Here is a 26,811-nt window from a genome sequence, read left to right as displayed (position 1 = left end):
AGAACACTACATCTGACTTTGAAGGCTGTAGAACACCATATATTACTTGAAAATACAGCAAAACTGAGTTCTTAACTTTTCCTTATTTAAAAAAAACAGCTCTGAATGAATTCTCACTTTGTTATGGGTGTTCCCACCCTTAACAAAAGCAAAATCAGCCTGGCCCCTCAGTGCTGTGTGAGGGGACCTGGCGGTGTAGTTCCAGGAGCCACCTGAAGGAAGTCACCTGTGGGAGTGAGGCTGGTCCCTTCTGATGCCAAGTACGACAGCTTGACTTAACAGTGTGCCAGTTTTCTGATACTCATACTCTGTACAAAACAGTGGGAATGTCATCAAGCGCAGTGTGGAGTTTCATTTGTGCTTTTGCACTGTTTTACTTCTCCCTTTTCCAGCCCAAGCGTCTTTCTTTGGCCTGCAGTCAGCGTCTTCAATCACGTTTTCAAGTTAGAATCACCCTTGAACATGGGAGTTCTAAACAAACATGGTTATAAAAATTAGACTTTAATGTTTCCTTGTAGTTCCATATTTTACACAACTGCAGAAACAGCCTGTGATGCAGATCTCTACAGAATAGTATGGATGTTCAGTGTTTTTGTACCTGCTTCATCAGCGGCGCTGGGCAGTTCAACAAGGCTGAAGAAAGCAGTTGATCTCCTAAAAAAAGAGGACGTCTTCCAAAAGTTTGACTTGCCTGTACTCAAAGGAGACATGAATTTCATTTGGTGAAGGAAGCAGGAAAACTTTTTATTTTTGTAATTTATGAAGCTGGTTTTAATAAGAATTATTAGATTACTTGAGTAGGGTTCTAGAATTTCTCAAGGGCAGTGTTTGTGTTTTTGCCTGAAGGTTCTGGCAAGAAGCCGACAGACAATGTGGAAAATAGCCCTTTTTGTTTGTGATCAAACTGTTCTGATCTTCTAGACCACGTAATCCAACAATTTTTGGACAGTCTACCACTTCTATGTTGTTGCAAAGCAATTTATTGCTGTAAACAAAACAACAACAAACCAAAGATAAATTGCACTAGTTGGGTCCTTGGGCCTTGTAAGTCAAAGCCTTTCTATTGCAAAGTGCTGGTGTAGCAAAGCACAGATTCAGGACTGGCTGCTCTGTGCATTCTCTTACATCAACTGTTTATAAAGCTTTAGCAGAACTTCCATTGCCACACTCCTCTGAAATTTGTCCTCGGTCATGCTGCTTGCTTTTCTGTGTGCTTGTTTTCAGAAGCTGGGCGAAATGCTACCATTGCACAGCTCTGCTGCTGAAACACAGGAGTATGAGTAACATTTGCCATCATGCCTGAGTTTGGGTGTACATTCGGATGTTTAAATCAGGCTGAAATGCTTCTTTAGGAGTACAGAGTGTGTGCTTTCATTTTTGTTTTCAATTTTTGTACCCTTTAGACAGGGTATGTTTTGTAGATGTTAGAGGAGTTTTGAGGTAATATCAGTAATTTTTGAGTGTTTACTGTTTTCTATCCTCTTCTGAAATACCAATTGTTCAAGCCAGCAAGCCATACCACGTTCACTTCCCTTGGCAAGAATGCCAACAAAACCAAAGGTTGCCTTTCCATCTTTAACCACACACACACACAAAAATTGCTTTAACTTCAGTTAAACTGAGTGCTGGCACACACAGTACAGCAGAATATAAAGTGGACTGACTCGAAGCCTCATATGCTGGATCAGGTTGTGATGGATCAGGTTGCAGCATGACCAGTACAGGCTGAGAGCAGCAGTGTAAGGAAGCGCTGGAGTGAATGAGCCGAGGGATTTACAGTGCAGCTTCTGGGTAGAATGGAATGAGGCAGAAGGAACAGAGGTAGGCCTAGAGGAAATACTTTCCTAATTCAGTGTGTGCTCCGTGGACGGTTCTCAGTTGTGAAATCACGTCTCAACCTTTTATGTTCTCTGCCTTTGGGGCACACAAACAAGTCTTATCCTTTCATTAAATATTTGCTTGCTGTCCTGTAAAGATTAGGAGAGACAGTTTCACACCAGTCTGTGAGATAATTCGGAAATACAGGGTAAGCTCAGCTGGTCTGGCTTCTGCTACAGCAATGCTGGAAGTCCTGCTGATAGGTGTCTGCCAGCTCACTCTTACAGATTGATTTGAATTTTTTTGATTGATGTTCAGTGTATGGAGGTCCTGAGGCACTAAAACAATAATGATTTTTTTTCTTGACACTAAAAATAAATGTGAACTTTGCTTAGTTACTAAGTAAATCATTGCATTCACTGCTTGTTTCTTCTCCCAGGCAGCAGTAAGAGAAGCAAAACTTCCTAATACTACATTTATTCTTGCTATTTCAAATATGTATGTCGCTCTGAAAGTAATGCCTCCTATTTATTCCCATGGAAACTACAAGAGATACAAACAGCACAAAAACGCCACTTGATAGAACAAATTCTCAGCTACAAAACTTTGTTTTCCAACATAGTCACCACCATTAGCTGAGCACCTTTGCCAGCAATGAACAAACACCCGCACGCCTTGCTCATCAAAGTCTGCACTAGCGGAGGTGCCTCTGTGCCACTGTGCTCACAGCCATTGTTTGGTCCCCATAAATGTTCTGCAAGTGCTGATGACTGGCAGCAGGTGCCATGTTTTCCATACGGAGGAATTCAGTTCCACCCTTTTGCTTCATCCTCACTTCCATGTCAGACACCATTCTGTCAGGCTGTCCCTCTGCCGCCCTCTGTCACACAACAGGATGGGATGGGATATTGGCAGGAAGGCTCAGCCTCTGTGCTGTACCCCCACCATCTGCCTCTGACACTGTGGGCCAACGTCATAAAATAGGAGGCGTTATTTTCAGAACAGGCCCTTTGGAATGTATATATTTAAACAGGGACTCCAAACTTGTGTCAGGATCCCCTCTGTCTGACTTCCCAGGTGCTTATATTTGCACTGTACAGACAAAGCAAGAGCTCTTGAAACTCTCAGACTTGGAGCTGCATTGCATTTACAAAGCACGGAAGTACGTCAGACACCTGCTGGCGTTGCTCTGGAGCCTTTCACTGCCCCCTGACGTACAAAATTATGTAAGAGGAAAATATGTAGAAATGTGACTGTGAAAGGGAACAAAATTTGGACCTTGTGTACTTTTTTCACTGTGAAAAACTTGCAGTAATATTGGCAGTGTTTGCTTTTATAAATAAAAAAAAGCAACACCAATATGATGTAAACACTGAATCATTTCCCTTCGTTTTTCTTCCTTCAGCCTTTCTAAGTCCAAAAAAGTTGTAATTAGTCCAAAGATTCTGATGGCTCTTACTTGGAAATATTCTCTCCTCCTCGTGTGTGACATGGATATGTATGGAAAATCAAAAACTGTAGTGAGCTGAGTGTGCACTGCTTGTGTGCTGTGTTCAGCTTGCTGCTGTGTTCTGCCAATGCTGTATTTATTTCTCAGGCTTTCTGTAGTTTCTTTTTCTTTTTTTTTTTTTGGTATAGGCTCTGAGTTCCAGTACTGGAATGAAGACTATGAGATATTGATTAAATTCCCTTCCAGAGATGGGTCGTAATTAATAACTGATGTATTTATTCAGCTCAGTTTGGTTGGTTGGTTGTTGTTTTTTTTCAGTGTGTTATAAATGTAAGTTATAAATGCTCACTGTGCTTTCCAGACAGCTTACATCTGCCTGAATGCTACAGACATTCCAGCAACAGTTGTTATTTGTTCAAAATGGATTGTTTTGGAAGGTTTTGGTACTCCCTGAAAGGAGTCAACCTATGCTAAGGCCAGAATCGTGTCTGCATTTGAAGTGGAGCTCAGTCATAGGAAAACTGGGATTTCCTCTGGTGTTTTTAAACTAAACAACTTCTTGTGGTGCAGATCCCAGTTCTCTGTGGGTTTGGCTGTAAATCAGAATCTGCCCTTTTCCTGTCAGCATTCTTACTAGAACATTTTCCTAACTTAATGAAAAAGCATTTAAGAAGTTACAGTGAATGTTCTATGTGGATTGGTAGAAGTATGTTTTCTTCACATGATGATACTATTTGGTTTGATTCCTCTCAAACTCTTTAACATGAGAAGGAGAAAATAAATGCTGTTAGTCATGTACTTTCAGTGTTAAACCTTTACGGGGTTTGGGGTTTGGATAATTAAAGCTTTTCCTAATGAAGATAATAATTTGCTGCCTTACTGGAATTAATCTGCCTTGGATGAAGTTTCTAACCACAGGTAGTTTAGGCTTTGAGTTGCACTCAGAAGCTGTTGTAGTGCAACTGCTGGAAAACCTGATTCTGTGCTGTTCATACATTTAAAGGGAGAGAAGATAAAGGCATTTCCCATCAAGGTCATGAACTTCTCTCTGTTCCTCCCCCCTTTTGTCCTTATGTGGTCTCATAATTTTCTATTGCTTTTTTTTTTTTTTGTATATATTTAAAAAAAAAAAAAAAAATAGTTGCTACTTGTTCCTTTTATTTTCAGTTAAATGCATGAAAAAATACGGAAGGAGCAGTGTCCCATCTGTTCAGGAACCTGTCCTCTGATTTCAAACCTTGCTCCATGGCCCTGGCTGCAGGACAAGAACAAAGAGTTGCATGTTGTCTGTTCTCAGCACTGTTCTGCAGCATTTAATTGAAAATACCAATTACAACTAATGTGCATCTCTTTGGTCCAGCACAGAACTCAGCGTTGGTGCTTGTGTGAGCATTCACTCAGTTGTTTCTCCGTAGCAAACCTGAACTTCCCAAGTCTGTGAACACCCAGCATGTACTAATAGCAAGGAGGATGTGACCCCATGGATGATACGTATGCTGTAACATAACATTGTAAATGTTAAATGAACTCTAGTCTGCAGAGATACCATCTCAAATTGGATAAAAGAAACTTACTCACTAAAGGAAAATCCTTTGGAAATGCTGAAAGCACGGCTATCCAAAAGAGAAACTGTGTCTGCTTTTGATTTGGTTTGTTTTCTTAGACTTTCTTACTCATGCCTGACACACACTTACTGTTATTGCTTGGAATGTGATTTCCTACATCAAGATCTGGAAGTTCTGCAGTTTCCAAAGTAGATAGATTAGCTTCCAAACATTCTAGTTACATTGCACAATTAAGTGGAATAATAAATTTTGTATGTCAGTATAAAATGTTACGTATTCTAAATATCCTAGTATTCTAGAATAGCTTTACTTTAACATACACTGCGCTTTCTTTGCTTTGGGAGCAAAGCTCACTGACAAGATAGCCATTAGACTGTGGTGGCAGGCAGCATTTGGCGTGCCTTGTGGGTATCTGTGACTGTGCATCAGTGTGGATGTTACATCCCTCTCTCCCTTTCTCTCAGAGACTAATTTAACTTTAAAAAAGACACTGAAGGCCAGTGTAATCTGAATAGCTGTGTTTGGCTTCTAACCATGTGGGTTTGGTGTCTAGCTACGTTTGTAATTTCAGTAGTTTTGTCCTGTTATGGATTGTATTTCAAATATGATATTTACTAGGCTTGAGTATAAGATGGTCTCAATTCATATGCTATTCTTCTTCAGGAGCATTAGGGCAGAGATTCTGAAACCAGCAGCGGAAAGAATGCTTTCCTCACATCTTTCTCTCTGCAGGGCAAAAAATACCCGCCCTAAAATATACTTCCTTTTTATTTTCTGTTTGAACATAGATCTAACTGACATCAAATAACTCTTGGACCTTGCTGCCAGATACCTTGTAAGTATACGTATGTGCATATAGGTGTATATGCGTGCGTGTGCATGTATCTGTTTTTATAGCAACATCCTCAAAGGGAAAAGTAACGTTTTTCTTCTTTGCACTTAGCAAGTTTTTCAATTGCTGTTAAGAATTGCAACTGATTTATGTCAGAATAGAAACATTTTAAATTACTACGGTGAGAACAGAGTAGCTAAGTTCTCAGTTTATAAACACTTCTAAAAGTATTTCAAACTATCTGAAATTTCAGGATGAAAGTAATGAACCTTTAATGTTTGCTTATGTGACCTTTAACGTAAGTGCCTGCAAGCATACAAAGTGTGTTTGTACATGCAATGAATGCGGATGTTAAGAGTGATTTCAGGGGGGTATCATCTCAGAATGCAACCTTCTTTCCCATTCAGACCCTTTAGTCATTATTTTGTTATTTCAGGCAGATGTTCTGATGAGGTTTCTGTGTAAGTCTTAGCAATATGGGTGGCCTTTGTTTTATGTCCAAGCTCAACTGCATCTTTCGGAGCACTGAATTAACTGGGATGAGAACATCAAACAAGATTTGTGATATAAACCACTGACCTTCATTTTAGAGAACTGGTGCTTGCAGGGGAAGTGGAGTGATCTTTCTTCTGAGGCTTGTTTGCTGAGCAACTGACGATGGAGTTAACTAAAGCAGAACAGGGACATAAGCTTTGAAAAGAATGTAGAACTTTGTAGAAAAGATTCTTTCTGAACAAGTCTGAGCTTAGCTTACTACATGACACATTCAGTAGTCATTTCAGACTACAGGTTTAATTAAAAACGTAACAAGATGGTGATTGTGTTATTTGGAGTGTGCGAAGGTCTCTCAGTCTTACATTACATATTGTTGATATTGGCTACAGCACAGCTGCGAACGTTGGGAGTCTTATTAAAAACCAACAGCCTATTAATAGATCTCTGTTGTGCTGTCAGTAGCAGCTGTCTTGTTTAACCTGAAACGTTAATTGAAGCCTCCCTCACCTGGGGTGGCAATCACGTTAAGAAAGATACACTTCGGAGTGTGCCTACATTCTTTCAATGCTTGATGGAGCCCTGAAAATTTCCCTAGTCCTGTATATTTTGTTTATCAGACGTCGTCCATCAAAGACTGAGCTTTCCTATAAGCTAGTCAGCATTGCTCCCTCGTGTCTGAGGTACTGTGTTTTTGTCAGGGCTCCTTTGCCTTTCACGTTCCCTGTTCTGTGCATTCTTTGTGCTGTGTTTGCATGCCGTGTTTGCATGTTGTCCAGGTGAAGATAAGCAGCTGTGTCATCTGTGTGCCAGCACAACCAGTTACAGACAAGTGGGGTGGCCACCACTGTGGTTTGTGAGGTGGTTTTGTTCTTCTCCCCCTTCGGTCTTTGTTCGTGCCCAGTTCTCCTTAATGAAGAAAGGTTTCTGACAAAATCTTGCTAAATTGTGCTTCATCTTTAAAATAGATTCCATTTTCCATACCTGGAGTTCTAAAATGCATATACTGAAATAGGGTGTGATTATTACTATTATTTTTTTAATTTTTGGAGGGATTGTTAAATAAGTGCAGTCCCTTTTCTGAAGTCTGACATTCATAGTCAAAAATTAATTGATAATACAGATGTTGGGGTGAAGTTAATAAAGCAATGTTGGGATATTGCATTGTTCTTACATTAGAACATGAAGGTTTTTGAGGACTCTGTATCAGAATACATTTTAATCTGAATGCAAGTTGATTTAACATCCTGAAAGGCAGTAAAGACACCTACTCTATCTTTCCACTGCAATACAAATATCTGGGGGGAAAACAGCTTGCCCTTTCCCACTGATACACAACTAGCATTACACAGGCAGTTTAAACGCAGTATTAAGATGTAAGAGAACAGACTTCATATTTACAGTGCTGAACTATTCCGACAGAGATGGGAGGGAAGTCTTTGAAAAGTAAATATTTGTGGATGGAACAAACAAGTATGGAAGAGTCAACCTCTTTAATCTCAGAGCAGATGCAACCACACGTATCAGTTAATTCAGTCTCCTTGGTCTTGATGCATTTGAGGTGAAATCTCAAAGGACTAGAACTAATGGACTGACTGTAATACTAATTTAATTCTCTTTTTTTTTTTTCCTGCTCTCTGCTTGGCTCTGGTCTTCACCCACAGGTGTCCACTGCTGGCTCTCAAAGGTTACTAAAATTTTAGCAGCTGCCTTGAAAGCGAGCTACCTAAGCTTCACTTACTGTTCTTCTCCCTGCACCACACTGCACTGCTGCTTTTGCTCTTGCCTGCTCAGAACGCACTAAGAGATTTTCTTTTCCAAATACCCACAATGAAACTTAGGCTAGAAGTACGTGCCATTCTTTTGCTGCCTGTGTACGTGTTAATATCTGTATACAGTATGCTTGTATTTATTCCGTGGTATTTTCTTACCAACGCTAAGAAGAAAAAGGCCATGGCAAAGCGTTTAAAAGCTAAGCCCATCTCGGACAAACCTGGAAGCCCCTACCGTTCTGTCACTCACCTTGACTCACTAGCAAACATAAACATTCCTGGAGCAGACACGCTGGACAAACTGTTTGACCACGCGTTAGCAAAGTTTGGGAAAAAGGACTGTCTGGGGACCAGAGAAATACTGAGTGAAGAAAATGAAATGCAACCGAATGGAAAAGTTTTCAAAAAGGTACAGCTTACCATTTTGTACTTAGTTCTGATTTGGTTCTGAGCTCTTTTACATTCTGCCTCAACAGCAGAGGCAACATTAGAGATCTTCCTTAATCCTTTTTTGATTTAAAATGTGTGCTTTGTAGTAGTTAAAGAGTAATGCGCTAAGGGATGCACTAATTATTTTGCTACAAAAAAAAGGAAATGCTTGTTGTGTTGAGCACCAACTCACAAAAGCAGGGAAGAGCTGTAAGAGTTGCCTGTCATCACAAGGGTGTTTTTTCTGTTATTGCCCCCTTCTCCAGTTAATCTTAGGAACCTACAGATGGCTGTCCTATGAAGAAGTGAATCAGAAAGTGAATCGCTTGGGGAGCGGGCTGATAGCCCTGGGACTGAGCCCAAAGAGCACCGTTGTTATATTCTGTGAGACCCGAGCAGAATGGATGATCGCAGCCCTGACCTGCTTCAAGTACAACTTTCCTCGTGAGTGCTGAACTTGTGTACTTTGAATGTATTTTAGAAGTGATTTCCAGTACTGCTTTGGCTGTTAAGAATGTGTCAGTCCTGACGCTGATGGTACAGGAATTAATTAGACTTATTCTGTGTACCACCGGAGTTTTGAAGTTTCCAGTATATTCTGTACATAGTAGAGATCACTACAGTTTACTTGCTCATACTTATGAGCCCAGCCTTTGGGACTGTAGCAACATTTTAGATCTCAGTGTGACAGATAGGCAGAGTCACTCTTCAGTTTTTTTAAGTACTGTGAGGACTCAGTAGTTGCATTTTTCCCGCAGACTTTGGGATGGCTGTAGCATTTTCTGTCTATATTCTGACTTCTGTATCTGAAACATGAAATGGTTATTGGAAGAATGATAACCAAAATGAGATGCTAGGCCGAGGGGGTGGGTATTTTGGTAACATTGCCAAACTGCTCAAGTTCGTTACCATTATGTATGTGCTTTTTTTTTTTTATTTAAGCAGTCAGTATATTTAATCTGACTTGTTACATACAGCCTTCTCAGTGAAATAGGGAAGGTTGCTAGAGAATCATGTAACATTCCTTTTTTATCCTTTCTACATGATCACAACTTCACAGGAATATTAAGTTCTTTAATAGTCTTTGGAAGCTCAAATTTGAGGTACCAGTATGATACTGAAGGATTTTCCTCAACATAAAAGGTGGACTCCTCAGAGCCCGTGAGGCACTCAGTAGCATTACTGTCACCTGTCAGGATTAAAAAATAATCCCTCACCACAAAAACAGTGTAATTTCTTAGTGTGATCTCTGCCCTGCCCCAGCAGTAATTGCATGGGAACAAGAAAGCAGCTGGCACAGAGGCTGAAAGCTGGCACTCAGCTGGAAGTGCACAGCAGGAACGGTGGCTGGTGCCCTGCAGTGCGAGTGTCAGCTCCCCTGCAACATCCTGATGCACAGCGCTCAGAGGAGGAACACATTCTCAGCTGCTTACTGTGCAACTGCTTCGTGTGTTCTCATTGAGTTTTAGCAGATCTTTTTGTTTTGATGATTTCTTCTTCCATATAACTGTCCTCATTCCTGTGATCTCTTGTAGAATTCAATTCTGATTTGGGAAGATTAGAAACTGTTTTGTTTCCTAATTAAAAAAAAATTCCCATTGAGCTCATTCCCTCCACAGTGCATTGCAGCGTGCTAAAGCAAGAGCTTTTGCATTTGTTCTTGCTTTAACTTCTGTGCTCATTCCCTCTCTTCGATACAACAGTTGTTACCTTGTATGCTACGCTGGGTGAAGAGGCGGTAACCTATGGCCTCAATGAATGCGGAGCATCGTATCTGATCACCAGCGCAGAACTTCTCGAGAGCAAACTTAAGGTAACTTGGCTTCAGCTTCACCTGCTTTCAAGCAAACCTGCAGTAATTTTACAGCACAGTCATTTGCTAACAATTTTCTTTCTGTTCTGTAGGCTACACTGCCACAGATCTCCTGTCTCAAACATATAATTTATGTGGACAATAAGACTATCAATAAATCTGAATACCCTGACAATGTTGAGATTCATAGCATGCAGACAGTGGAGGAGCTGGGAGCCAAACCAGAAAACGGTAAGTGAATCACTTCAGAGGAGTGATCAAGCAATATGAAACCAGGCCTGATCAAAGATGTTGGGTAGCAGAAAAAAGTAAATGTGCCAAGTCTCAAACACAAGGGAAGTGGCAGATGGCCAGTTCATCCTCTGCCCCTTTAAAAGAATGGATAATTTGTTAGATCCCTATTTATTGTCCTGTACCTTTGTTCACATTTCAGGTATTTTGGGATAAAACTTAAAATTCAGTTTCTGAAATACAACCAGAATAAGACTCTGCCTTTATTTTGGGAAGTGAAGTAGAATCTGGTTCAGTGTTCTATTTTCTGCTTATCTTGCCTTTATTCACCTTATTTTCTCTATTTTTCCTAAGAGAAGAAAAGCACTTGAAGGTATTTTTGCTTGTTAACTTGGAAACATCTTTTTATCTGAGCCAAGCTGAGACTGGAAAACAGCTTGGACAATTGGGATAACTATTACATAACCTTACTACAGTGGGCAGCCTGCAGCAACTGTAACATCTTCAAGGAAGGAGAAAATCCAACCTTGATCATCCTTTTTCCTTACCTCAGTGCTCTGCACCTAGCCAGGAAGTAGGTTTTGAACTAATGCAACTTTTCTCTTGCATTTTGTAGCAAGCATTCAGCCAAGCAGACCTGTCCCCACAGACCTGGCTCTGGTAATGTACACCAGTGGCTCTACTGGGAGACCGAAAGGAGTGATGATGCAGCACAAGAACTTGATAGCCGGAATGACAGGACAGTGTGAGAGAATTCCTGGGCTGGGGTAAGAAACACTTTGTTGCCAAGCGCTGGGGGATAAAACAGAACCTCTAGAAGTCTGTAAGTTTATGGAGAATCTGTTGCAGGCACCAGCTATTAGCAAGTTCCTTCATTTTATTGTGAGCCAACTAATCGTTGATTTATATGAAATACACGTTGTGTTTGTGATCTCACCCTGTTCTTTGCAAAGTATGCCCTAGATGTTGTCCCACGTGCTTTTTCTGCTCTACGATTGCTTTTTTCCCTCACCTTTATCTAGAGGTCTGGGATGGATTTTGCACTCTTCTATGCATTAGAAAAAATCACCAGATGGAGAAATTACTCACCTAGTCAAATTTGGGAAAGTTTTTTGCTAGATGTTTTCAGTCAGCTAGAATCACTTTAGGAAATATACCTATACATATACCTCTTTCATTCAACTAGAGAGACTCCTGCTGGATGGATAATACATGTACTGCTGAGTCTGCTCCAGTATTCTGCACTGAAATGAGCAGAGAAATAATGAATTGTTCTGATGATAGTACAGCCATCTGCAAACTCCCTCACTAATATTCTAAGAAAATGTTTTGTGAATGTGGATGTGTCTTTGTCACTGCATTCACAAATGCAGCTACAATAACCTGCAATACACCTTTGTATGGTAGGATATAAGAGCCATTCTGACCTGACGTTGGAAGTTTCTGTATAGGTAGCAGCTCTAAGTTTATTCTTGAGAAATCTCTGCATTCCCTGATAGAATCCTCTGTTACATCAGTGATCAGCTCTCCACTAATCTGTTTGAGAAGGAGATGCTATGATGACTTAAGGATTTGAATCCTATTGGTGATAATGTAAAAACAGTGATTTCATCCTTAATTTGGCACCTGGGATGAAATCTCCCATAAGGAGAAGAAACCTGCAATGGAGCACTAAGGAAACTTGAGCTTCCTAGAAAACAAGGCAAATCCTATCATTCATACTGGTTTCAGAGAGGTAAGATTTTTACTGATTCAGTTTATAAACTGATTTATAATCACACCCCTCTTGCATGCAGAGGAGAAAGTACGTGTGACCTGAGTCTCCAGAAACACAGCTAAACACACCACGAAAAAAGTGAGGCAGCATTTCAGTGCACTCGTGCATCTCTGTTCATTAGATAATCTTTCCTTTACTAGGCCCAAGGATACTTACATTGGTTATTTGCCCCTGGCCCATGTATTGGAACTGACAGCAGAAATTTCTTGCATCACTTACGGCTGCAGGATTGGATATTCCTCTCCACTTACACTGTCAGATCAGGTGAGGGGCGGGCGGAAAGCAAAAGCAAATTTAAGCTTTCACAGTCTAAGTTCTTGATTAGCTGTTCTCTTCCTTTAAAGAAGTGCTGATACATGTGATACACTTAAATGAGATTTTTTTCAGAAAATGATGCAAATAAACATTCCTGGTGGAGCTACAGAAGCAGGTCATACTATACAAAATATTATTTAAGCTTTTGCTTTTACGATTCTTAGGAAATCTAAAAGAAAACCTAATAAATGTGTATAACGTTATCCTAGAGAAAATCAGGATGTGAACAGCTATTAAAACACCAACTGTACATAGAACCCCATAAAGTGATTTGAAGTTCTTAGTCTCGGTTTGAGTTCTTTAGTCCATTATTGCAGCTCTTCTGTTCAGCTTTTTGCCTTCGTGCAAATTAAGCTCGAGAAGAATGCTTCTGTGCATTTTGCTGGTAATTGAGAAATGGCATCAGATTTTAAAACAAACAAACAAAGAACAGCCCACCATTAATAACAAAAACATGCCACAAAAACTTCTGGAGGAATACAGAGGGATTGCAAGTACGAGAAAGAAAACAAAAAGTTACACAAGGTGGACTTGCTTTACACAGCTGGGCTTGCAAAATGTCTGATATTTTGGTTGAAGTCCTTGTTAACCACTACATTTTTCAATCACAGTGGAAAAAAAAGTATTTTAAGCAGGAAGTGTTATTTAGAGGGACGGGAAAATTACATGACAGCATATCTTCTCTTTTTTGGTCCTTTTCAGAAGAGCTGCTTGGTTTTCATCTTCATAAACTATCATTTTTTCTGTCTTACAGTCAAGTAAGATTAAGAAGGGAAGCAAAGGAGACTGCACTGTACTTAAGCCTACACTGATGGCAGCTGTGCCTGTAAGTATGCAGATATTTGAAGCAAAAACAGTGCTTTCTAAGTCATTCATGCTAGCAGGTGTATTTAAGAACTTTTCTGTTTTTGTATAAGAAACTGCTACTAATAGGCAAGAAAGCAAAACAGAAATTCCAATTATCATTGCTTGAGTTCGAGAACTTATGCTGCAAATGAGCACAGGTACCACATGGTAAAATGTCTCCTGTTCTTGGAGTAAGTAGGGCAGCTTAGTCTCCTCTTGTAAGAAAAGCTAATTGGGAGACCATAAATACTCTTTCTATAGCTTATGTTAGCTTTCTGGTGATCAAGCTTCTCTATACCACAAGGTCATGGAAGACCAAAACAAAACAAACCCCACCTAAACGAAACAAAACAACAAAAATCAGACATATCTGCTGCTTTCTGCTGAAGAAAAACCGTCACATGCCCTGGAATTACATGACTGTGTTTACCTCTTTCATCATTCTATCCATATGGCTCAGAAGACCAGAAGCATCAGCTTCTGCTACATTGATGGGTGTGATAGAAGGAGGAGGGTTTGGTTTCATCTAGTAATAGCAAGTTTTGATTGATCTGAGATTCTGTTGTTCTGCAGCCTCTTTTGTGAATAGCCAGGAGCTTTAAAATCAATTACTAACTTGAATTTTTTGTTTTTAAAATAGAAATAATGTACAGAGGTATTTTTCTTAGTAGTCCACTGAGTGATAACCAATAACATACACCCCCTTTTTTAGAATAGCTATTTAAACTATTTCTTAGGGAATACTCGACTCTTGACTGCTAGCAAAAGCAATGCTAATTTAAAATCTGGGCATAATCCCCTTCTGGGAGCAATCTGCAAAAAGCATGTGCCAAAAAAAACCCCATCCACACAGACACATTCATACGAATTAACTGCAGAATGGTCAAACAGTGATAATGCTGACCCTCACTTAAGGTTCCACAGACTCACTATCACAAAGAAATTAGAGTAAAAAAAGAAATTGAAACTACTGATCCATTTTCAGTTGCTAGCATAGAGGACCTGGAGCCCAACAATCAACAGCAAGGAGGAGAAACCTTCAGAACGCCCTGGGAAGAAAAATGCTTTGCTGCTTACCTACCATCCACCTCATAAATATTTCACTTGCTAAAAGTTTTATACTGTCATCAAAATATCAGAACATCACTAGTGATGAAAGTTTATAAGGAATGTAACAGAGAGTAATTAATTACAGGCACAAATACATCTAAATATTTGATTCAGTTAGAATGTGCTCATAGTTCCTTCTGGCCTTTGTAATTCTGAATACCTTGTCACGCCACTGCAGGCTTTCCAAAAAGCTAAACCCAAATTCAAGGTTTTATAAATCCTTTTATAAATCCTAAATACTTTGGGTTCGGTGTTACTGATAATGTAAATAATAAAACCCAAGATTTGCAGCTGTGATTGATAGAGAAGAGATCTTAAGAGCACAGGGTATGAGGTATTTTAAAACCAGATGTGGTGCTCAGAAAGCTGTTTGCAGAAATGCAGGTGGTACTGTGGATTGCTGCAATACGTCTGGAGATCTAACGTGGTTCTCAGCTATTTGCCCTTCACTTACACATCTGCCTAAGTTTGCTAAGCTAAGCTGCGTACTTGAGGGCTCTTCCTCTCTAGGGATGCTGTTGGCAACATAAGCAAATAGAGAAAAGTCAGGATAAGTCCCTCATTTTTCTGCTGCACTTTTGACACTTCAGTTCACCATTTCAAACAGCTCCAGGCTGCAATGATCTATAAATTGGCTAATTGATAACATATTAAAAGCATTAAAGTTAAGCATTGCCTAACCAATGATGCAGATATTTTCATCCATGCTGTGTTACTCATTTAAAAGGAAGAATAATAGTTGTTTTATTTTTTTTTAATTATTATTTTTAGCATGGAATTTTACTCTTCATGGTAATTTTCCTTGCTCTTTTTTTAACACTTTATAGGAAATAATGGACAGAATTTATAAAAACGTCATGAGTAAAGTTCAGGAGATGAACTATATCCAGAGAACTCTGTTCAAGATAGGCTATGACTACAAACTGGAACAAATCAAAAGAGGATACGATGCACCTCTGTGTAACATGTAAGTATGATTCATGGCCCAACTGCACTTTTTTCATTGTGATTTGTCAAAGCAGGCTAAAAGAACAATCATCTAAGCTATCCAACATCAGACAATTCTATTGCAGCACGCAAACACGATCTAATGACTAAACTGAAATAAGCCAAGTTCTTGCAGGAAACGGAGGAGATATTTAATGGCAATTATTGAATCACAGACTGTGGGGAGGAACACCCAAGGATCACCGAGTCCAACCACTGGCTCCACGCAGGACTCCCCAAACCCTACGTCTGAGGTCACTGTCCAAACACACCTCAAACTCCAGCAGCTTGGGGCTGTGCCCACTGTCCTGCACAGCTTGTTCTGTGCCCACCAACCTCTTGTGAAGAATCTTTTCCTAACACACAGCCTGACCCTCACCCAAAATGCACCCGCTGCTCAAGGGGAGGCCGCAGCAGTGCGGAGCAGGGCAGGACAATCCCTTCCCTTGGCTGGCAGCACTGGACCTGGTTGCACCTCCAGGTATGGTTGGCTCTTCTGGCTGCCAGGTCACACTGCTGGCTCAGATTTAACATGCTGCCAACAAGAGGCCCCCACATCCTTTTGCGTGGGGCTGCTCTCCTGCCTAAGTATGACCGGTTTCCTGTAAGAGCAATTAGTTTAGGAGTGAGTGGTTTCCAGGATGAATGATTAATCTCCAGTAAGAATGACAAGATGACTAGTTAGTTTTCATTGGACTTCATTTTTGTTTATAGAATTGAAAACTTTATGTAAGTTGTAGGAATTCTGCAGTCTCCAAGCATTAGACAAGAAGCTTTCAATTATCCCTGCTCTCCGCTAAAATCTGTGAACGTTATTTTTGAGGTTTTGCAGATAGGAAGGATTGCCTCATTCCTTTTCATAAAGCGAGCTGAGGGACTGATCCTTAACATACATTTTTCCCTCTTTCCAGACTGTTGTTTAAAAAAGTAAAGGCACTGCTAGGAGGGAACATCCGCATGATGCTTTCCGGAGGAGCCCCACTCTCACCCCAAACACAAAGATTCATGAATATCTGTTTTTGCTGTCCTGTGGGCCAAGGCTATGGACTAACAGAAACATGTGGAGCTGGAACAATTACAGAAGGTAGTTAAAATACTTCTGGGAGTATATTTTAAGAGTTTTTTAGAATGTAAATTCAGAATAGCTGTATCTCTTAACTGCAGTAAAGTCACTTGAGATAAGCTGTTTTCAAAGATGTAGTTTGAGTTTATACTTCAAAATGAAAAAAACTTTGTGTTTTTCCTTGTTCTTTCTCTAAGTTGCTGATTATAGCACTGGAAGAGTTGGAGCTCCTCTTATTTGCTGTGAAATCAGATTGAGAGACTGGCAAGAAGGTAAGAGCATCTGATGCTTTGACTTCAGAGCAAGTAACCAAGTAATCTAACCAGTGCTTAGCTGGTTTCCTTGCCTATCTGCTTAGCTAGGTTGTAGTATATGAAGTAACTGTTCATCTTTGATAGCAGTCATTAGTTTGTGCGTGAACTTTAAGCTGAAGTATCAAAACATTTTCTTAGCAGCAGAATGTATAATTTGAAAATAATTGTATGGGGATTTTTTTTTCCAGGGGGCTATACTAACAGAGACAAGCCTAATCCCAGAGGGGAAATTGTAATTGGTGGACCTAATGTCTCAATGGGTTATTTTAAAAATGAAGAGAAAACAGCAGAAGATTTCACCACTGATGAGAATGGTCAGAGATGGTTTTGTACCGGAGATATAGGAGAATTCCATCCAGATGGGTGTCTGCAGATCATAGGTTGGCCTCACTTCTTGCTATCTCTAACTACCGTAAGATCTTGCCTAGCCATAACTGTAAGGATGTGATTAGTCCTGTTGACTTTGACAGGGCCAATGTACCTAAGATTACCTGCTTGCAAAATCCTAGCACTTTGCACAAGAAGACTTTTCCAGAAGTCTTCACAGCTATGAGAAAATTTTGGAAGCGATGCCATTCCCTGCTACATTATCACTATTTAATTCATGTGTGCTAATGAATAAATGTAAGATCATTTTTTGGTATTTTATACAAAACTTAAAAATCAGAGTCTCCATCATGTTCATATAGGTTGCATGACAAGAAGCGTGACGCTATGTAAGCTTCCTGGCAGAAGCCTTTACAAAGTTACAAGCATACGTACATGCTGTTAGCATCTTTATAACTTGGTAAAATGCTTTACTCATTTTTATTCACTTTTACCTGGCACACCTCTAGATACATTTAAATTGGCTTTGCAAATGAGTCTGTGGAAACACAGAAGTTTAAATGGAGCAAGCACATGGTGTTTTTTTTCCTTCTTCCCCCCCCCACTCCAGATCGTAAAAAAGACTTGGTAAAGCTACAGGCTGGGGAATACGTGTCTCTGGGCAAAGTAGAGGCAGCACTGAAGAACTGTTCATTGATTGATAATATCTGTGCTTATGCTAAAAGGTAAGAGTAGTATTAACTTTGTGTAAACCGAAATACAAGCTGTGACACTTCTATACTGACATAGCATGGTTTTCATTGAACAAAAGCCCCCACCAGAGCACGAGGTGTAAGTAGCATCTCTAAAGTAACACACATAGGCTCCAAGATTCCCTGAAACTGAAAAAAGTAACTTATGCTTTTCTGTTGGCATTTCCTCTATTGTAGTTCAGTCTAGTTTTGTTAAGTGTGGGACAGGTATAATTTAGCACGTGCTTTGGCTTTCTGTCAGAATACGAAGGAAAATTCATCCAGACTTTCTGCACCAGAACTAAATCTCTGAGTTTTGGAAGTAGCCAAATAGCCCAGGCGTCTCCTCCCCCCCTGCTTATACACAGTGTGAAGGGAAGCTGCAGAGAACTAGTGAAACATATAGTTGGAAAGCTAGATTATGCTGTTGTTTCTTAGATCCTGAGCTTTGATAAGTCATCAGTTGTGAAAACCTTCAGTAAAAAAGGATTTTGTATGCAGGATTAACTGCATTTCAAGAAGCACTGTGGATCTGTGTATCTATAATCAAGCAAGCATTTTATCCTTGAAATTGAAGCTTCAACTGTTTTTTTTCCCTTCCTTCTCTTGCTATCCTGTGGTAGTGACCAGTCTTATGTGATCAGTTTTGTGGTTCCCAATCAGAAGAAGCTGACGGCATTAGCTGAGCAGAAAGGTATAAGTGGAACCTGGGTTGAGATTTGTAACAATCCTACAATGGAAGCTGAAATCCTACGAGAAATTAAGGAGGTGGCAAACAAGAGTAAGTAAAATGCCAATCTCACAGCACTTACTAAGGCAAAAGTTTTCAGTTATCCCCACTGACTGCTTTCCTTTTTCCTGTTACCTCAGTCTACCAAAACTTAGAGGAGTTTTAACAGAAAGACCACGTCAAATTCATACCTCTTATTCCACGAATAGACATACTTTTGGTCATCTTAACTACTTCCTCTTTATGTTATTTAAAAAAAAAAAAAAAAAAAAAAAAAAAGCTTTTTTTTTTCCAATTAGCTTGTAAAGAAAGGCTGCATGTTTAACGCAGTGAACTTCCCTTCCAAACCTTTTGGATCTTAACAAGACATTTGCGGCATGAAAATTAGTTAAGCAAGACATTTCAAAGCTTTTTTCCATGCAGTGTTGTGTATTACTGCTTAGAACAACTATGACCCTTATGTTTACAACAGCTTAATCCTACTGTCCTTGCTACAGAGATAAAAATGATCCAAAACCTCATCCGTTCTTTATGGGGCCAAAAAACCCCCAAGCTAACTGGGATCAGGAACCTCTCTAAAGTGCTATGCACCTCTTACATGGAAACAATAAAACAGTGTAAGCATACATTAAGCACAAGCCTCTCAAAATTTGCCTTTTGAAACCAAGAAATTTAGAATGAAAGGCAGTATTAAATCTTCCCTGAAAATAAATGAAATTTTTTTTAAGGATTTGACTGAAGTATGAACGCTTTAATCTACATGATTCCATCATGAACTAAGTAAATAACATAAAGCATTGTTGCACAAAGTCACTGTCATACATTTTTTACTTTCTAGACAATAGTCTCCCATGCAGATATAATTGCTTTGAAAGGTTTTTTCGAAAATCACCTTAAGGAGGCAGTTTTGTTTTTTAGCAGTACATACTGCACCTTTCCCAGGAGCAGACGTGTACCTGAACATGAGGAAGCAGGACGGTCCAATACCAGCTTGAAGCTGGAGACGAAGGAGCTCGTAGGCTCAGATGTCCCAGCTGTCCTACACTTGCTGCCACCTAGAGGCTGTGCTGCCACAAGTTGTGCCAGAAGCTCACAGAGAAGTCTCAGTGGGTGCTATTATAGGTCTGCACGCAGGGCCTGACAGCAAGGCCCGTGCAGTAGTGCACACGTGCAGGAGTTCCTGCCCCGTTCCTGGCGCAGGGGAGGCCCGCGGGCAATTATCCATCTCCCCCCTCACTCACCCTATAGCCTTGTGACAGCAGTCTTGCATCTTCATGGTACAAACTTACTTCTTTCAAGCTTTAGATTTTATACTCTCACATTCAATACAAGGTATAAATACAGTATCTTACTAGAATATTTGCATGCTGTAGTATTGACACTGAGCTGTGGTACACAATTAAACTTGTGTACCGTCTTTTGGGTTACTTCATCAAGTAGGTCACCATATTATACATACTAGAATACTTGCCTTAGATGTGTAGTTAGCATGAATGTTTCATTTAACAGTGTTACTCACGCTGTTGTTTCTTGCTGTCCCTGCAGTGAAATTAGAGAGGTTTGAAATACCCATCAAAGTGCGGTTAAGCCCTGAACCGTGGACTCCAGAGACTGGGTTAGTAACAGATGCTTTCAAGTTGAAAAGGAAAGAACTGAAAAATCATTACCTCAACGACATCGAAAGAATGTATGGAGGCAAATAGGCTGAATTGACTAGACAGTTGTGCAGAGGGTTCTTTATCATGCCTTGACTTTGGATGTCCTTGTATACTGTAGGTATCACATGTATTCAGAAAATACACCAAATTGATGAATGTTTCTTATCTCTAAAGAGAGCAACAGGGAAGATCTTAAACTCTAAATTCCTACTTAACAGCAGAAAATATTGATGTGTTTTGGAGTTTCATGTGATTGTTTCCAGTTTTAAGACAGACATAATTATATGAAGCAGTATGGCCGGGTAATTTCATTATTCTTTCTCTAGCATGTTCAGACTACTTGCAGTTTCTCTAATTCATTGTGAAGCCTGGCACGTAGGGAGAAAATGGGTACTTCAACTTCAACCTTCTCCATTTAAAAATAAAAAAGACCCTAGTCAAGAACATGCTAGAGATCACTAATAATGGACTGCTTAAAAATGGATGGATTCTTCCGCACATCAGTTATCTTCAATATTTACAGTGCCTATAAGAGAATAAAAAATACACTTACCTTAAATACAGGTGAACTGAAAATCTTTCTAAAGAAAAGTTATTTGAAAACATCACTCAAGAGCATTGAGTCAACTATCCCAAGTTCTACTCACCAAACACTTTTGTACTTGCCACCACATTTTAACTCCAGCAGAGCTTTCCACTGGGACATAGCTTGAAAGAAAACAAAGACTTGCCTTGCTGCAGGAGGTACTGATGAAAATGAACAGCTGAATGCAGAACGCAAAATCTGCATTCTGGCTGGCAGACAACAGCAAAATTGATGGGCAGTTGTCTCTGAACAGATTTGAAACTCAAAGGAGAATTTGTTCTTTTTCTTTTGGAGGTGGCATGGGGCTTTTATTTTAAAGGCACTGATCCTCTAGGCCTTTGCATACATGTGAATAATGGTACAAGTTATTTCCATGTGGTTTACAGGATCAGGGTCTGAGTATCTGTAGTTACCTTATGGAAAGGGATTTCTGTTCACCTTTTAAAATACAGCATCCAAAACAAAGCCAACCAGAAACCAATAGCAGGTTCTCTGTGTCTTGTTTTACTTAGACAAAGTACGCTGTGGCTGGGAAAACCTTTAAGGAACTAAAAAAAAGGGACAAATCACTATATAGAAATCCTTATTAAAAAGTGTTCTTACATTAACTGGAAATTGTAGGTGTGCTGAAATGGGAGGTTATAATTTAATAACTGTTTATCATTTTGTGTGCAGCATCCAGTACTGTGTTTCCTTTGACTTGCAGTAACTGAGCTCCCACGTCCCCGCTAGCTCTTCACACTTGAACCACAAACGCTGTAAAAAAGTGGAGACTCTTGATGCTGTTCTACTTTGCACTTTTCTTAATCCTGTGTGTTGCGTTCATTTTGTACAGGTGTGGCTCAGCTGCTATATATTACAAATTCATTTTAAGTATTTATAGATTTCTTCTATTCCTAATGTGTTGTGTATATGATGGCTAAAAAGGAAAATTATTTGTTATTGTCACTGTACAGAAAGTAAAAGGTTTTGTGTGATGCTTCTCTTTAGCATACTGGCACATCTGTGGGTTCATGAAGGCAGGAATTACTTTCCCTTCCAGTTGCAGCTTTCCAAGTGACTCAGTTCTGGAGCTATGTTAGCAGCCTCCCATGTTTCAAACCAGTCGCTGTTGCATAACCTTTAGGCAGCCTGTTAGCATCACAGAAGTTAGATGTGTAAGAAAGTTACTCGCACTTGAGTCTGTCAGCAAGTTGTAAGATTTTCTTTTTTAAACCATGAATGTATTTATATGAAATGTATTTTATCTTGATTCCTGCTATCTTCTGTGTCTCGGCTGACTGAGAGTTGCTATTTTCAATGTATATATACACACACCACGCTGACATTTCAAGAACAGAATACAGTTGAAATGGTTAACCAAGTTTGTGTTTCTGGAGTGTTTTGCATGTTGTTTCCAGTTAATGGTCAGCACCTCCCATTCTCTTTGCAATGGAGCATACCGTAACAACAGGGCTTAGCAGAAGCAGCAGCTCAGAAGAACGTACCCGAGGGTAAAAAAGAGCCCTGATGTAGCAAGTGCTGCAAAAGGATTTGTTCAATCAGCTTCTCACGTATTTTTGGAGAAGGGGGAAAAAGTGAGGGAGGGATTACACTAGGCTTGCTTCAGTTGTAGCATGGAAGTGATTTGCAAATACAGTGCTTGCATTTTGGGAAGAGCTTCTACTAATTCTCAAATCCTTTTGTGACAGAGCTTGTAGAAAAGCAAGGAATGTAGCAAACGTGATTAGCCTCAGCTACACCTAACATCACCTCAGAGGGCCAAAGGAGCTGTCTCCAGGGGACAGGAAGGAGAAACAAAGTAAGCTTACATCAAGGGTCATTTAGGAGTCAAAGCAAAGAACATTTTGAAAATAAACCCAGAGCTTTAAATTAATTCCTTATTAAATACTGAACTAGTTGCTCAGAATCACCACCACTTAAAGTCTCTACAGCATCAGAGTCAAAGGTTTAAATGAACACCTTTCAAGCATGGCTTTAACACAGGACCTCAGGTAAGAGCTGGGGGAGAGATTTGCTTCCTGTACAAGTGCAGCAGGTGCCCTTAATTGGTTTAGCATAAACAGGGAAAGTGATGGCCATTCCCTTAAGAGCAGGTTAAGTGGTGTTTAGGCAGCCCAGGCAAGCCAACACACAGAGCCCCAGTTCCCATCAAAGGCTTCCCGAGCTGCATGCATGGCACAGGACACATTCTGAGACCACGGGTCATCAGTTCTGGCAGAACCAAACCAACACCTCCCCACCTCCTGGAATGATTGTTTCTGGTAACCACGCTGCTCTAATGATGGATTAGTCACGTTCTGCAACTACAGGCAATCAAAAAATAAATTCTGGTCACGCATTTATGTATTTAAGGAGCCTGCCTATTAGTTAAGTGCTATTTACATGAGAAAATGTGTTTAAATTTTAGCCCATGAAATGGAAACTCAAGAAACTAAAAGAGACAACAAAAATGATACAAACAACAACATTCCAGTGCTGCTTTTGCATAAAATGCCACAAAGGTGGTTTACAAAATGCAATCCATAAAGCTCTCAGCCACTATTAACATGGAATGCTAAAGGCTGGGCTCAGGTATTTGACACCACTGTGAAGATACCTGAATTAATGAACAGAACGCTTTCCCAGTTAACTCAGAGCTGCTGCACAGTAGGTCATTGGTTGGTTTATTTGTTTGTATTGAACACGATGGGGTCACACTGGCCATGGCAAGCATGTTTGCTGTTGGACCATCATCGTCACTTCACTTGATTTGAACGAGTGCTGGCAGCAGAGGGCTGCTTCATCTCTGTACTGCTTTTTTGCTGGGAGCTGCAGCACACAGAACCTTGCTGCACCTGTACTGCGGAAGAGAGATGTCTGGAAGAAAAATTAGATCTGATCTATGGTGGACACTGACAAAAACAAGTGTTCTAATGAAGCCCGCAGCAAATTACCCCAGGTAATTTGTCAAATTTGCATTTACTTTGAGATGTTAGCCTTGACATGAGGCCAATGCCCATTAAAGTAAACAAAGTGAGCTCTGGGGCATGCTGATCCTCAGAGCCCTCACACTTCTAAAGAAAAGAAGCAAATACTTCAACAACAGAGCAGCACAAAACAAAAACTGTTGAATTTTCCATTTCTTCTCCAATTTTGAACTACTGCTACCAGTGAGCTGCTGAGCCTACATAGGAACTAAGCCCAGCAACATCTGCAACGAGTCTCACACCACAATGACACCTCACAGCAGAGCCCCAGGAGGTGTTGCTGGCTTGTGTTTGTTTGAGATGTGGTATCTAACCTGCCTCTTCCTGTTGGCCATGGATCAGTTCCTTACTGAGGCCCCCCCCACAGAGTGGGCACGAAGAATAGGAATACTGTTCTCCTCAGCTGCCTGCTCTACTTTACTTTTTGTTCTTGGAGTCAAAACAAACCCAGTATTTGCTCCTGCAGTTCTAAATGGTTCTGCACAATGAAATTGAGCATCTTCTTTCTACTTGCAACAGAAATGGCTGCCTGTGGCACACCTCCCTTTGGTCCTGATGAAGCACGATGCCTGCACATCCCTAACCAAGCATGGCTCTGAAGGGACGTGGTTTTGTAAAAGGGCTCTGCAGAGAAAATCAAAACGGGGCACCTACACACACAGCAGGAAGACACAGCTGTCCATATATACGGAGATAGATATATGGACAGGCTGTGCCCCTGTGCCACAGCCACCTGTGAGCACAGCAGACACTGAGCTCAGACAGCAACAGGACGGGCCAGCTGGGAACAGGGACACATGAAGAATTCATATAGAATTCAAAATCCACAGCCATGGGCACAGAGCTCTGAGGAGAAAAAAGTGAAGGGCTTACTTGTGCCACATCCTCAGTCCCTCTCCACCACACAGGTAGGGAGCAGCCCAACACCAGCCCACCGATATTCAACACTCAAGTCCTTCAGGTCCAGAGCAACAGCCTCTGCAGTTAATTACTGTTTGAATTACTCCAATTCCGCCGTATCTGAGCTGCTCTCCTTCCGGCTGAATCTTTCAAATGGATGACGTTTTCCTTTCTAGAGTAAGGATACGCATTTGACTGAGCTGTGAGGCTGTGGCACGGGCTCCCCAAACACGCTCCCAGCACCACGCTCTGCTCTGCGTGGCAGCGCTGCAGGGAGGACCTACAGCAGGAGCGCACAGCAGGAGGCAGAGCCCCGCGGCTTTGGGCGGAGCCTCAGCCCTCCCGCACGCACCGTTTCTGACCGAGCTCCGGGCGGATCGGCGCGTCGCCGCCAGAGCTCGGCGCAGCCCGCAATGAACTGCAGCGAGGCGCGGCGGCTGCAGGCGCTGCTGGGCGCAGTGCTGCGGGAGCTGCGCCGCGGAGCCAACGCCAGCGCGGCGGCCGCCGAGCCCGGGGCTGGGGGCGACGCCTCGCTGTACATCCTGCTCATCATGATCTTCTACGGCTGCCTGGCCGGGGGGCTCATCCTGGCCTACACGCGCTCGCGGAAGCTGGAGTCCAAGCACGACCCCTACCACCTCTACATCGAGCGCGACTGGGGCCGCGGCGGCCTGGGCCAGGCGGCCGAGGAGGGCGGACCGGCCGAAGAGGAGCGGCCGCTGTGAGCCCGGGACGGCAAGTTGGCGGTCCTGCCGCCCTGTAACCGGGGGCTGGCCGGTACCGCTTTCCGCAACAAAAGCCTGCGCTGCCTTGCGTCCAGAGAGCATCACGTATCCCTACAGCTGCAGACATCCCTCAAAATCGGCGCGTGGGCCGTTCTCTCACCGCACCACCGTCACGCTAGCTGCCGCTTTCTGACAGCAAAGCTACAGTTCTAAAGCCCTTCCTCAACTTGGCAGCTGCAACGTTGCAGGGAATGGCCGTACATCAGCTGCACGAGGTGACGAGGGGTTTTGTTTTTACAAAAACCCTGAAATTACAGGAGCTTCACATCATGAACCACTGCACCAGGACCACAGCAACGGGGCCTCAGTCACATCAGAGCTTCCGCAAGGAATTCCTTCAACGCAATCAGAATTAAGCTGACTACAACCAATGTTCTCCCATCACAAAGAGCAAATTACTACACATCCAAACCCTTTTCAGTCCTGTCCCAGTGAAGCGTCCACCAGCAGGACCACGGCCTCCACGAGGCGTTACAGACCAACAGCTCAGAAAGTACTGCAAACCTGCAGAGCTCACCTCAGCTGGGCAAGGATAGGGAAGGGGCTGTCACCATTTCCCAAGTACGAGACTTGCACACACTGACTTGGCACAGCCCATCCTATGTCTGCCCCCAGCCCTGCGCCACATGGCAGCAGCTCGTCACACTGAGCAGCTGGCAGGAATCGGCAATTCATCTTTGCAACTCATTCTCAGTTGATGTAAATCCATTACCTGGGAATTTTCAAAAGAAACGCACAGAGCTGCAATCAGGCATTCAGCTCAAGTACTTTCATAAGCCCTCTGTTACCAGAGAAAAACACCCCTCATCCACCATCACACCCAATTCATTGCTTTTTGCCGGTACGTGAACAACTGCTTTCGAGGAGGAAGCACAGGAGTCAAACTTCATCAGAAATCTGACAAACATGAGAGCCACTGCCACGGCACCGAGCTGACACACTGCTCTCACAAAAACAAGGTCACACATCCCATTTGTTTCATGGTTCTGTTGCTTTTTAAAAATATATTTCAATTAAAACATTAAAAGTTAAAATAAGTTCTGTTACTTATGTACATTGAGTACAGTATATATTTCACATGGGCTGCTCTGAAAGTAACGCCCCCTGTTTACGATACTGGTCCTCAACAGGGGCAGCAGCGGTGGGATGGCAGCAGAGGGCAGATACCTTCCCAGCAGTATCTCATTACCTGCTGCTGCCTGTGGCAGATGGCAGCAGAGGGGCAGTCTGACACGGTGGTGTCTGACGTGAGGTGGGATGAAGCAAAGGGGTGGAACTGAATTCCTCCATGAATGTCAGCTGCCACTCATT

The 26,811-nt window shown here is 41.5% G+C and overlaps 2 protein-coding genes across 9 annotated transcripts in view; both read left to right on the top strand.

Moving 5' to 3' along the window:
- ACSL4 (acyl-CoA synthetase long chain family member 4) overlaps nt 1–22,209 on the top strand; it is a 35,048-nt gene extending 12,839 nt beyond the window's left edge. For 3 of the 8 annotated variants that reach the window (XM_052672934.1, XM_052672932.1, XM_052672933.1), the window contains exons 3-17: nt 5,622–5,668; nt 7,822–8,338; nt 8,625–8,802; nt 10,062–10,171; nt 10,264–10,402; nt 11,019–11,169; nt 12,320–12,443; nt 13,249–13,320; nt 15,278–15,417; nt 16,349–16,521; nt 16,698–16,772; nt 17,003–17,194; nt 17,752–17,866; nt 18,496–18,653; nt 20,148–22,209. In XM_052672934.1, the coding sequence (XP_052528894.1) occupies nt 7,988–8,338; nt 8,625–8,802; nt 10,062–10,171; nt 10,264–10,402; nt 11,019–11,169; nt 12,320–12,443; nt 13,249–13,320; nt 15,278–15,417; nt 16,349–16,521; nt 16,698–16,772; nt 17,003–17,194; nt 17,752–17,866; nt 18,496–18,653; nt 20,148–20,305 (2,136 nt within the window). In that variant the 5' untranslated portion in view covers nt 5,622–5,668; nt 7,822–7,987 and the 3' untranslated portion in view covers nt 20,306–22,209. Of the gene's footprint in view, nt 1–5,621; nt 5,669–6,101; nt 6,127–7,821; nt 8,339–8,624; nt 8,803–10,061; nt 10,172–10,263; nt 10,403–11,018; nt 11,170–12,319; nt 12,444–13,248; nt 13,321–15,277; nt 15,418–16,348; nt 16,522–16,697; nt 16,773–17,002; nt 17,195–17,751; nt 17,867–18,495; nt 18,654–20,147 lie in introns of all 8 variants that reach the window. The other 5 variants (XM_052672939.1, XM_052672938.1, XM_052672937.1 and 2 more) reach the window with 5 other exon arrangements.
- A 107-nt stretch (nt 22,210–22,316) lies between these two features.
- KCNE5 (potassium voltage-gated channel subfamily E regulatory subunit 5) lies at nt 22,317–26,521 on the top strand. The gene has a single exon (XM_052672958.1). It carries the CDS (start codon nt 25,129–25,131, stop codon nt 25,438–25,440), a length of 312 nt encoding a protein of 103 aa, XP_052528918.1. The 5' UTR covers nt 22,317–25,128; the 3' UTR covers nt 25,441–26,521.
- Nucleotides 26,522–26,811: the final 290 nt, after the last annotated feature.

Source organism: Tympanuchus pallidicinctus, unplaced genomic scaffold, assembly GCF_026119805.1.
Source record: "Tympanuchus pallidicinctus isolate F22 unplaced genomic scaffold, pur_lepc_1.0 scaffold13, whole genome shotgun sequence".
In the NCBI taxonomy this organism is placed as follows: Eukaryota; Metazoa; Chordata; class Aves; order Galliformes; family Phasianidae; genus Tympanuchus; species Tympanuchus pallidicinctus.
The sequence above is the reverse complement of the archived record's forward strand: the minus strand, read 5'-3'. Positions and strand labels throughout refer to the sequence as shown.

Bases quoted from the DNA above. Each gene is read 5' to 3' on its own strand.
- KCNE5 (XM_052672958.1), top strand. From the start codon at position 25,129: ATGAACTGCAGCGAGGCGCGGCGGCTGCAGGCGCTGCTGGGCGCAGTG.